At 40.1% G+C, this 13229-nt stretch overlaps 1 protein-coding gene across 6 annotated transcripts in view; it reads right to left on the bottom strand.

The window, feature by feature from the left end:
* Positions 1-13229, bottom strand: part of LOC137262224 (nck-associated protein 1-like) — a 43740-nt gene that overhangs the window by 25144 nt on the left and 5367 nt on the right. For all 6 annotated transcript variants that reach the window (XM_067800017.1, XM_067800018.1, XM_067800019.1 and 3 more), the window contains exons 7-22: positions 12349-12486; positions 11970-12018; positions 10549-10702; positions 10284-10349; positions 9800-9896; positions 9166-9290; positions 7578-7618; positions 7173-7264; positions 6516-6597; positions 5364-5422; positions 4136-4281; positions 3786-3918; positions 3492-3611; positions 1624-1763; positions 1067-1198; positions 275-390 (exon numbers count right to left, since the gene is read on the bottom strand). In XM_067800017.1, coding sequence (XP_067656118.1) covers positions 275-390; positions 1067-1198; positions 1624-1763; positions 3492-3611; positions 3786-3918; positions 4136-4281; positions 5364-5422; positions 6516-6597; positions 7173-7264; positions 7578-7618; positions 9166-9290; positions 9800-9896; positions 10284-10349; positions 10549-10702; positions 11970-12018; positions 12349-12486 — 1690 coding nt within the window. The remainder of the gene's footprint in view (positions 1-274; positions 391-1066; positions 1199-1623; positions 1764-3491; positions 3612-3785; positions 3919-4135; positions 4282-5363; positions 5423-6515; positions 6598-7172; positions 7265-7577; positions 7619-9165; positions 9291-9799; positions 9897-10283; positions 10350-10548; positions 10703-11969; positions 12019-12348; positions 12487-13229) is intronic.

The following is a 13229-nucleotide window of genomic DNA, read 5'->3' as shown; positions in this document are numbered from 1 at the left end:
CTTTAACCACTGAGCTACCTCATCAACTCAGGAGGACACATTCATCAAAAGCATAGAGCAGCTAAATACTAAAAGATATCTCAGCACAAAAATGATTGGAAAGAAATCATGTATGACAGGTACAATTAATGCAGCAATCTGACTGCTTTCTGGAACAGGGACATTGGGCATTCATGATCAGATGCAAAGACTAAATTTCAAACCTAAAAGACTAGTAATATCTCATTCAGGTTTTCATGTGCTAGAAGTTTGTTTCTGTGCATTCTTCACTCACCATAGTTCTCAATACTCTGAAGGACGTTCATGTATGCGCGCACACCATTGAGGAGTTCCGAGGGTTTGGCGATCTCACTAGTCTCTGGGTTGTACATCATCATCCCGACAAGAGCTCTGAAGGTTGCAAAGTGTGAGTTGATTAACATACATCATACCTCCTCTCTGAAGACAGCACCTGTTTGATTACCACTGTTTAAGATCACCTGCATTAAACAGTATTTAGTAGCATCATAGTGTTTCTGTGTAATAATTCTGGGTTTAGTATTATTAGCTAGGTGCAACTGTACTCCACATCTACTTGACAAACATTACAACGTTCGCAAAAGATCGACACACATACATACACGCACTGCAGCTGAGACTGTTGACATAGTTCACAACAGTCTCTGCTCCAAACATCTTGTTATCATTTTCAGTATGTCTTAGTGTCTTACTCTTGCCAAACTTATTTAGACTGAAAGAAATTTGACTCAACTCTGGATGGATACTACATGCATCTGTCAAGTCTCACAAAACTTTGTTGTTTGTTAATGTGTAAACAAGGAACTAAGTTTGAATGGATTTGCTTGTCTGTCAGTAAAAGTTCATCATGACCTAGAGAGGCTGACGAAAGACAGTGCATCATGCTGGCTTGATAGATAGGATCTATGGTGGATAGATAAGGTGAGATATTGTGATAACGAATTCCTCAGTTTGTTGGCATCTTGACACACCCCACTGGGTGACTAAGCAGATTGGGATTCTAGAGTTGCTCGACACGCACTTGTCATAAACATTTGTCTATACATACTTGTTGAATCTCGTCTCGAGATGTTGAAGGAAGAACTCTCTAGGCACAAAGCCGTGTTCCCACACTGTGATGATATTGCAATAGTTGAGGGCGTAGCACAGTTCCGTCAGTGCCATGTGGAGCTTGTCCATTCTGAGGAGGTTAAACAAGTTACACACAGACTACCATGGTTACAGAACTCACTAAACAGGAACTTTATCAACCTGGCAATAGGGTAGCAAACTGAGCTAAATTCTGCATTTCATTTACGGTAATGGTGTTTACAAAACATGAATCAGGATAATATGATCTACTGACTGCAAGGAGAGAGACACATCAAGTGGGGGCAACTCTGTGAGTGACAAACCTTAGTGACCAGATCAGTCTGATGTACAAGAACCAAGGACAAATATAGTTGAGTTGGATGTAGCCAGCCTTGTGTACTCCAAGTGTGTCAAGGGATGTCAGGATTGAAAGGTCATATCAGGCCATGCTTGTCATGTCAGTTTTTTAAAAAAAATCCCCAATATTGTCTGAGTACGTCTCTACTAGGAATCATTATGCAGTTATCAGATCACCTGGTAAAGTTCTCCCTGTTTTTGCGGATGCTCTCCTGTCCTGGTTTCTCTGGCTCTTTGATCTCTCTGTTCTTCTTCTCCTTGTTCTTCTTGCGCTGCACTGTATTGAGGATGGTGGCCGCACTGTGTTTCGGCAGCAGCTGCACAAATACAACCAAGTATGTCGAGGTATCGGAGCAACAAAGTTAACAAGAGTCATCAGAAGATGACATATCCCTCCGGCCCTCACATATTTGAAAGGACAAATCATCCGACAGTTACTTATTGTGTTTTTAGACCAAGTCTGAATTGTGTCCATGGAATTTGTGAAAAATATAAATGCCATATATCTGTTATCAGAAAAAGTCACCATTTCAAGATCTGTCTCATATATCTGCCAAGATCTTTTGAAAGTTATGAAATGGTTTTCGAGTTGTCCTCTGGAAACGAAGTCAACAACGTGTTCATGGAACCGAGAAAATAATACATCATAGAAACCTGTAAATAGCAAAAGGCACCACTTTGGGGTCTGCCACACATATCTACCAAGTAACACTGACAGATACTAAGAAGTTTTTGAGTTCTGCTCCGTAAACAAAACACACCTCTCACTTTTGAGACTAAGTCCAAAACGTTTCCATGGAGACCAAGAAAATAAGAAATCACAAAAAACTGTAAGTAGCAAAAGGCACCACTTCAGGTTCAGATTGATATATCTACCAAGTTTTGCAGAAAAATATTGAATGGTTTTTGAGTTATGCTCCGGCAAAGAAGCACATTCCTCCATTTTGATACTAAATCTGAAACGTTTCCATGGAAACCCAGAAAATTATAAATCACAAAAACCAGTAAATACCAAACGGCACCACTTTGGGGCCTGCAACACATATCTGACAAGTTTTGCAGAAAGATATTGAATGGTTTTTCAGTTCTGCTCCGGAAACGAAGCCCATCCCTCCATTTTGATACTAAGTCCAAAACGTTTCCATAGAAACAGAGAGAATAATAAATCAGAAAAACATGTAAATAGCAAAAGGCACCACTTTGGGGTCTGCCACACATATCTACCAAGTCATTTACCTATCATTCATCACTTTAGGTTCTGATTGATATATCTACCAAGTCTTGCAGAAAAATATTGAACGGTTTTTGAGTTATGCTCCGGAAATGAAGCACATCCCTCCATTTTGAAACTAAGTCTGAAACATTTCTATGGAAACCCAGAAAATAATAAATCACAAAAACCAGTAAATACCAAAAGGCACCACTTTGGGGCCTGCCACACATATCTACCAAGTTTTGCGGAAAAACTATGAATGGTTTTTTAGTTCTGCTCAGGAAACGAAGCCTGCCCCACCATTAGACTAACACCAAAATATTCCACGGAAAAACAAAAAAATAAAAATGCCAAAACTCTGTAAATAGCAAAAGGCACAACCATAGGTTAAGATCATTATATCTATCAAGTTTGGTCTAAACATATTCAACGGTTCCTGAGTTATGCTCCGGAAACAAAATGATTACGGACAGATGGAGGACAGACAGATGTACAGACAGACGAAGCGTCGACTATATCCCCCCGCATTACAGGCCGGGGGGATAATAAAGGCACTGGAATAACAACAAGTCAATCATGGGATTGGAACAACAAAGTCAATCAAAGGACTGGAACAACAAAGAGAAAAAACAAAGTCAGCCAAAGGATCAGAAGAACAACACAATCAAGGCATCTAAAAAACCAACATCAGGAACAACAAACAACACTTCAATTGCTAAAGAGTTACATGCACATAATAATGGAATTTTCAGAAGCGAAATAGATAACTAACAATTTTCACATATCAGTTTCAGACACAGGTGAAATTATTATTTCATGTGTGATCACTGACCTTGTAACTAAGCATGCACTGTTCCTCGCATATAGCTGTGATGACCTGGTTCACCTCCTCGGACATCTCACGCAGGAACCAGTGGGCATACTGGACACTTGTAGTCCCGATAGAGTGGCGCTGTAAACACAAACTGGCCATGTATAGCAGATTCTAGACACTAATGGTCATGATAGAGTTTCACAATCTGATCATACTACTTTTAAATGAACTCTTTAACACAAGCATCATCAATATGGCTGCCTTGTACAAGGAGGCTGTGGACAACAGCTGCAGGGTTTAAATAAGACTGACCTCCTCTGGACACAGCGGGTGGGTGGCGTTCATGAAGTGGCCGCAGATCATGGGGAAGATAATGCTGAACCGGTGCTGTGCTGGAAACTCCATACACTGCTTGAACTGGTGCTCGAACAGGTTGGTGTAGAAGCTGGAACACACGCATCACAGGACGTGAGAAATATAGCTTAATATTTCAATTTAAGACTTCTTCAAGCATGAACATATTACATACTTACACATCAATGACAGGAGAAAATGTCTAGCTGGAACTTACAACAACATTGATTTGTTATGGACAGTTGTCACTACCGGTTCCTTGGGACTTTTTTTCTAGCCTGGTCTGAACAATACAATGCAACATTTACCAATATATGGAGAGGTCGCCTGTTTCGTTGAGCAGCTCATCGAGTGCGTCGACCATCTTTGTGTGGAAGATGACAGTGTTGAGGTGGCGAGCCAGGTCTCGGTGGTCTTTGAGGATCAGCCCAGCTTTGCTCATGCTGGTGTATGACTGGTAAAATAGAATATGATCATGGGACAATTCCACTGTTTTAACATCATAATAAGGTGACTCATAAAACACTAAACTCCACGCCGATGTGACATGATCTAAGTGCATGCAACATGATGGCCGTTATCATCCTGGAAAACCAAAGCAGCCGCCGAGGGGCCAGAACGTTGACAGTAATATGACTCATACCACCGGGTACCCATTTTATGCTTACCCACTGGCTAAGGTGAGATCACTTGAGAGCTTCATTGTGGGGCAGGGTTGAAATCTTAGAAACTCTCAGAAGTCAAACTACCAAATACTGTCAATCCATCCAAAGACTCTCCAGGACCAAAGTTCCTTAACTTTATATGATTTGTGACCTTTGTTCTATGCACAGGACCACACACCTAGGTGTCCTGACACTTGGCAAGTCAAAGATATTTAATTTCAAACCTTGAATTACCATACTGGTAAAGATAAGGCAGTTGATAAATTGTATTCAAAACAGTGACAATACATGGACTATCTCATCCAAGAGCTCATTGACTTCAAACGTATTAACACATTCTGAAAAATAAACAGAACTATGAGGCTTGTTTTGGGGACAAATTGGCATTAGTTGTTTAATGTCATACTCAGCAATGTTCAAGCTTTAGGAATAGGATAGTGCAAAATAGCTTGTAAATAGTGAGGTCTGGACAACACAATCCAACGAATAAAATAGCGAGCAAGGATGCACATTTTCAAGATAACATGACACGTCATCATCTCTGAGAACATTATCTTTCCTGCCATGTTGTATGATCAGTAATTTGGGACATTATCTAACATCCAAGATAGCATTCAGACATTGGCCCAATGTTGGCCCAATGTGTACCAATGTTGGGCCAATGTCTGCCAATGTGGGTGGGTGGGGGGTGTACTTGTCCCAGGGAGCGATTAGCCTAGGGGGCAGTTGTCCAAGGGGCACAATGGAAGGGGCGGCAGATAGCCAGGGGACTGTTGTCGGGGGGCAGTTGTCTGGGTGGCACTTGTCCAGGGGGCAGTTAGCCTAGACCCACTGGAGACATCCTCGCTGACAAATGAATGAATGCACTGACCTGGAGTCGGAACCAGTCTAGACGAAGTCCTCGGAAGTCAAACAGCTCATTTTCTTCAACTGGTAACAGAGATAAAAGAAAATAAAGAGGACATTATATCTATGATTATTATTTACGAACAAAAAAATATTAGAGTTCACACTTTTCATACAATACCTGAGGACAAAATATCACTTTGTTACTTCGCAATTTCACATGTCTTCTGTGATGTTGTGTTCTACACAAGGCAACAGTGTGTAGCCAGCTTATGTTTGAAAGTAGATTTGGGTTTATTTACCTCAATTTAACAACTTTGTTAATAAACAGAATATCACATGTGTGCTCATATCGCACTATGTTTATGACACTGGTGCCTAAATATCAGAAAACATACCAACTTTGAGGCATGTGTCTCGTGAACATAGTATGACATGGGCACTCATATAATATGCTCTGTTTACACAACACCATTTAGAAACAGGTCAAATGTAACACATATCATATTTGGGATTATACTTTCTTAGCAAAGTACAGATTCTAGTACTTTTTGGGTTGAGTTCGATCTGGGATTTGAACCCACAATCTAAGTGTCAGGCACCTAATCGCCAGCACACAAAGTCTGCCACCTAACCTGCTCAGCCACCATAACTTTCACATTCCAATATTCACAATTCACATGATTCACTGTGAAACAAGCAAGGCTAACAAATGAATTGGATCAATCTATCTTTGTCATGGAATGGGTCCTGTACATATACAAGAAACAGGGATCATTTTGAGAAATTTCATGAAATTTGCCTTCAGTCCTCATTAAAATAATTTTTCCAAAGTTTTCCTGCCTCCTCATGGTTGTTGTGACAGTGAAATGCGTGTTTCAAAGTTCTAGCTCACTCAGACTCCATGTTGCAGTTTGACATTAATCTGTATACTGAAACCAAAAGTCCTTGTTTTACACTGTCAACCCTGACCACCAGGCAGGGCAACAACATATCCCATCTTTTAATGTCTCCTGGTATCACACAGCCACTCAACTTGGGCTCTTCTGACACACTCTAGTGCACAGAGAAAGTTACCTCTGACAAGAATTGTTCAGGTGCATGGATATCTCTCTTAAACTTTGCATTAAGTTACTATATTTCTGAGAATCAAACTGAACAGTCTGTTCTTCCTCACCTTGTTTGACAGAGAGAGCAGATATTGTGTTGTAGAAAGAAGACAGGATCACAGACTCATCTTCTGGGCACATAGCAAGATTCTGCAACAGACATGCTATGAGATGTAGGTATATCAGAAACCAGGCCGTGTAACTAGGGGCTGGTGAGTGAGTGAATGAGTTTTATTCCACATTTAGCAATATTCCAGCAATATCATGAAAGGCAACACCAGAAATGGGCTCCACACACAGTACCTATAAGGGGAATTAAACCTGGGTCTTCAACATGACGAGTGGGTGCTTTAACCATTTGGCTACCTCACCATCCCAATTGGGGCTGGTAATCATAGTGGCTAGTGTCGAGTGTATCTTCACTGTCAACAATAAACTAGCACCAAGATGATGTCAAACAAACAATCAGTTGCCAGGATCATGCTTCATCAAAGCAAAAGGAGAACTACATATGCCTTATCAAATGGCTGCAAATTTTTTCTCACATTATTACACAAGAAATTTGTACACATATGTGATGACATTCCCTCTTTTAGGCAGCTGCGCTTGTGTCCTAAAGAAAATATACCTTACAAGGCGTCAAAGTTTAACTGTAGCAATATGAAAGAATCAAGTTGTCTTTAATTTCTTGTAGTATACTTTATAGCTGATAAACAAGGTCGTACCTGTATGAGTTGATTGAGATAGACAGCATCATACCCCATCAGGTATTGCACGTAGTAACGCTGGATCACCTGGTTGTACTTCTTTACCAGACCTGGCAATATGGATACAACTTATATTGTTGTATATGCATTAGACACTTTTACCACCTTTGTATTGCTGCAACATTTAGTACTGACATGTGGAAGTCTGCTATTGAATCTGTAACGTCCGTTTAATAACTTAGTTTATGACATGAGATTAGTGAGTGATGGAGTGAGTGAGTGTGAATATGGTTTAATGGCACTTTTGGCAATATTCCAGCAATATCATGTCAGGGGATACCAGAAATGGTCTTCACAGATTTTATGATCTCTTGAAGCAAGAGCTGAGTTACAAACTGTATAGAATCTAAAGAATTTCCTTACCTTTCAGTTCCTCCATGTAAAACAACAGTTCTGGGAGTTGTCTGGAAAACATCACAAAATCAGAATGCATCATCAAGTTCGCCATGTCAACACCAGCAGGTGAGATACTGTTACAGTGTTATATTGTGTATTTCCATGGCACAACCCTTTAATTATCAAGCTCCACAAGGCTTTAATGGATATGTAAGTTTGGTTTAATTACTCCTTCAACAGTTATGCCTTTGTGCCAATGAATGCTTGCTAAATGTGAGACATACTTCCAATCTCACACAGACTTCAAAGGTTTTCTGAGACAAAAAGCTCTGGGCCCCATTTCACAAACTTCTCGTAAGACTCTAAGAACTCGTAGTGCTATGATAGTTTTGTTAAACAGGGACACGGAAATGGGTATGCTGCTGTTAAACATCAGTATGAACTGGAATTCTAATCCCAGATCATTGCTTTCTGGCAACCTCAGTGGACGCAACTTTGCACAATGCACCATAGACAATTTGGCCACACATGACCCCTAGCAGTATCAGAATTATGAAACAGTGCATAGAATTTGACACACCTTTTCTATAACAGCATCGTCAGTTAGACTGAATTTCACACATGTTGGGTATCAAACCTAGTCAATGATTAGCAGTTTATCCATCAGGCTACACAGTGACTCTTGGAAAGATTCCAGTAATATGAAGGAGTAGAGTGGGTGAGTGAGTTTTGCGTCGCACTCTGCAATATTCCAGCTATATGGCGGCGGTCTGTAACTAATTGAGGCTGGACCAGACAAACCAATGACCAACAACATGGGCATCGATCTGCGCAGTTGGGAACCGATGACATGCGTCAATCAAGTCAGCAAGTCTGGCACCCCAATCCCGTTAGTCGCCTCTTACGACAAGCTGAGTCGCGTTTTATGGCATCATGGGTTGCTGAAGGCCTATTCTACCCAGGACCTTCGCAGGAGCAGAAGGATCAAGGTTCAAAAACCTTTGTGAGGATTCAAACAGGGTCCTTCAGTCATGAGCAATAGCTGGTAGGCTACTCCACCACATGTGGAGAATGTGGACAGTACAAGTACTCACAAATAGTGTGATTTGCCAACAGTCTGGTAGAAGTCTATAAGCCGTCGGTCCAAGTGTCTTGACTGTATATTTCACAATGACTTTGACTTAAGTTGCCATGTGTGACATGTCACACTAGTTTGCTGTTTGTAAGTTTGACCTTTGTAAAATAATTTCAAAGCCAATTATAAGAATTGTTAAATCTAAAATGTGTGTCTAATTATAACTCAGTGAGTTCTTTGAATTTTAAGTGGGTCAGACAGACATCTGAAACTTGCAGGACCCAACGTCCAGTTACTTTAAAACACCATTTGTGAACACTGGTACAATGAGTAATTTTACACATTTAAATTACACTAATACAAAAGGACTCTTCGGGTCATATAGATAAGAACAATGCTGAAATCAGATACGACGGAACCTTCTATAACTTCAAACACTGATGTTGATAAGCAAATTTAGCAGAGCCTAAAATCAAAAGTCCTGAAAGTGGCACAGTTGTCCCATGTCTGAAACTGGGTTTCAGACACCGGTTTACACACCTGTCATAGAAGTCCTCTTGGGAGAGCTTTATGTTGTGACGTTTTGATGGGGGATTGACAACATGTCGCAGCAACCAGTGGATCTCATCCCGGGCCATTGACAGCCCTTGTACCACAAACATGCCCTGAAACATAAACACTATGTTAGTAGACATTCCTAGCTCTATGCAAGTAAAGTCCATTGTACCACCATGGGCGGATACATGAAATTTCAAGGGTGGGAGACAATGTCGAACCCTGACCCACCTTGGCTCCGCTAATGCAAAACATGAAGTTGAACTTAATATGGTCTTAAGCCATTTCAAAAGGTGAGAGTGTGTATGTGTCTGTGTGTGCATGTGTGAGTCTGTCTGTCTGTCTGTCTGTCTGTGGATTGGACCCGCCAGTGACCACAAACATGCCTTTGACACCAAGTTGGTCATCATATCTACTATTTATACAATAATCCTCTTTGCACACATCCAGATTTTCATATACCTAACTTTGATGATTAGATTTTCAATATAGATACCAAACCCTGTGTACAATCATTAGCCCTTGTCTATTATTTGCCTTGTGAAATTTCAATGTTGGACACACAATAACAGTTATCTGTATGTTACAGTGAATATTGATGACTGAATGTGATACTCACCTTTGGCCCCAGCAAACCTGGCTGGTCTGAAAACACCAGAGACAGTTCGCGCAGCATGGTACGCAGGAACTTCCGTCTCTCACGATGCACTGCAGGCCTGAAATTACAGATACAAGTCATGACATGCACCCTACAACCATTGTCATACACACATACCTGAAACACTTACAAAGTGATACAATTAAGTAACCTTTGCTGTCCATACGTTATTTGTGAGTCCTCAGACCAGGTATAATGTTAAAATATTACTGTGTATACGATCTATCTCAAAATTACCATAAGAGCCTTCTGAATTCTGGCAAGAGGAATTTCAGAGTACCGGTGCCAAAAATGTGGGATTAATCATGTAGACTGACACTCATGATGTTAGTCACTGGACTGTCTGGTCCAGGGTACATGGACGCTGCTGTCATATGCGTTGAATATTGTGAAGGGGGCATGAAAACCAACAAGGAAGGAAACTGCATCGTGTTGTGGTACTCACGCAGTTTGTAATGCTAGAGTCTGCAACTCCTTCACCTCCGTCACTCGCTTGTGCTGGATGTTGTGTCTGAAACATGTCAGTCATTGTAAAGATCTTCCCTGCTGAAAGCTGAAATATCTGATGATCACCCACCAGGGGCCTCTTTTCAGTTCTTTATAGATGAACAGAAACTGTAAACTGATGTGAATGCAAGGGCTTCAAGATTTTAGTTTATGTGAAATTGATCATGCTCTATGTTTCCTGTAACAGGGGTGCAAGAACCTACCCCTTGAGACTGTCGAAGAAGTTGACGACGTAGCTGTGTATGTGTAGGACCTCATCACGACACAGCTGGATGATGTAGGCAGAGCTGAGGGCGGTCTTCCAGAGGTCCCACGCCTTCGCCTCTGACACATGTTGGTAGCAGAGCATCAGTCCAACTGTAACAGAACATAAGCACAACTGTAACACAAGCAAGACTAGCACAACTGTAACACAAGCAAGACTAGCACAACTCTAACACAACCAACATCAGTCCAATTGTACCACAACCAACACCAACAAATCTGTAACACAACCAACATCAGCCAAACTGTAACACTACAAACATCAACACAACTGTCACACACACATCAACACATCTGTAACACAACCAACATCAGCACATCTGTAACAAAACCAACATGAACACAACTGTAACACAACTGACATCAGCACAACGGTAACAAAACCAACATGAACAAACTGTAACACAACCAACATCAGCACACCTGTAACACTACTAACATCAACACATCTGTAGCCCAACCAACATCAGCACAACTGTAACAAAACCAACATCAATGCAACTGTAACACAACCAACATCAGCTCAGAAGTAACACAACCAAAATCAGCACAACCGTAACACAACCAACATCAATCCAGCTGTAACCAACATTAGCAAAACTGTAATACAACTATCACCAACATCAGCACAACTGTGACACAACCAATGTCAGCACAAATGTAACACAATCAAAATCAGCACAACTGTAACATAAGCAACATCAAGACAATTGTAACACAGCCAACATAGAGATGCCAACCCCATAGTGTTGCAAATAGTAGTTTCAATGTTCAATATTAGTAGTTTGGCCATAAAATTTGTACTCAACTAAATAAACAAAATCATGATGGATTCTGAGAAAAAATGAATGATATTATGGTCACGTGGTTAAATTATTTCTGCAGGAACTAAATGCGTCAAATTGCAATGGTATTGAAATAAGCTTTGCTAAAATTACGTTTGTTACTTGCAGTCATTCCAGTTCAAATATGTCATTAAATATGATGAATGGAAGGTACATGAAATCCGAAAATGTATTTCATCGTTAAAAATATATGTTTTTGTCTATATATCTGAATTTTAATGCATTTTATTCAGATTTCTTAGGATTTCTGGTGGAATCATAATGGTGTAGTTTGAAGCTAAAATTTGTAGTGACTACGATAAAATCGTAGAGGCTGGCATCTCTTGCCAAGACAGGCCACATTCTGCTGGCAGCAAAATCGAACCATGAAACACTTAATGAAAAACTTCTGAATACTAAACAGTATTGAAGCCATACAATATCTTTGACACTGGAGCACATGATACAAATAGTTGTACGCAATGCTATGCAGACTCTCTTTCCAAAGGACACTTGTGAATCAGAGAAACACTCACATATAATCCATCGCTCCATTACATCCAGAGAATGGTATTCACACTGAATCTGAAACAGACAACAAAGCAGGGCTAAAGCATGATGGAAGATGTGTATGAATGTTTTGATATATAAATTTTTAATTATTTAATGTTAAAGCGTTGTTATACACTATTAAATGCCAGTGCAGTTGTTCCTGCTAAAAGACAATGTGACAATAGAGTTGAGGAAGGATTAGCCTTTTTAGTCTCTTGTGTAGCTTACTTATTTTGGACAGGGGGTCCTGACCCTAAATATTTACCCCTGCCTGAGAGATGGGTTAAACACAATTTCAAAGTCAAATTCTGACCCATGCCTCACTATGATGAACTAGATGTCAGTCAGTGACAGAGAACCCACCATGTCTGTGTTGGGAACAGTGGACATCTTGGAAGGCTCTGACAGTAGACTCAGAAACTGATGGTTCCGCATTTGTTCTGCTGGGAGGTTCCGTCGAGGGTAGACATCATGCAGCGACAGTAGAGCTGGCATCAGGAACTGATGAACCAAAATAAATGTGTCCAGTCTTATCAAACTTGCACGGAACAGGGTAGACAAACCTTTTACAATCCATTATGAAATTCAGCTGTTGTCATATTGATAACCAAGTGTCTGACTGTATATTTCACAATGACTTTGACTTAGGTTGCCATGTGTGACATGTCAGTTTTCTGTTTATAAGTTTGACCTTTGTAAATAATTTCAAAGCCAATTATAAGAATTGTTAATTCTAAAATGCAACTTTACATATACTGCATGATTGATAAGAGGCAAATCATCTTGCTGGAAGAAAACAAATATTCACTTCACCTCCGATTAAACCCCATTTCAGCTCATTTAACTCCTGTTTTACCTGTAATTGTCCTCACCTGCCATTAAACAAATTTTTCTTCACCTTCCAATAAAAAATTTTGCCTATCATGAAACCCATTTCACCTAACCTAAAATCATGTCATGTTACCTTAAACCACTTCACCAAACATTAAACCAATTTTGTCTAAATTATACCCATTTCATCTCACGTTAAACAGATTTCATCTCACCTAAAAGCTATTTCACCTCACATAAAACATTTCACCTGACCTCACATCAAAACCATTTCACATAAACATTGTCACTTCCTCTCACATTAAACCCAACTTTCAAATCAGAATAAAACCAACTTTTACCCCACACTAAAACCCATTTCAGCTCACATTAAACTCATTTCAAAACCCATGTCACCTCACCTTAAACCAAGT

Source organism: Haliotis asinina, chromosome 14 (assembly GCF_037392515.1).
Source record: "Haliotis asinina isolate JCU_RB_2024 chromosome 14, JCU_Hal_asi_v2, whole genome shotgun sequence".
Taxonomy (NCBI): domain Eukaryota; kingdom Metazoa; phylum Mollusca; class Gastropoda; order Lepetellida; family Haliotidae; genus Haliotis; species Haliotis asinina.
Note: the sequence above shows the minus strand (reverse complement) of the source record. Positions and strands in the feature narration are given on the sequence as shown.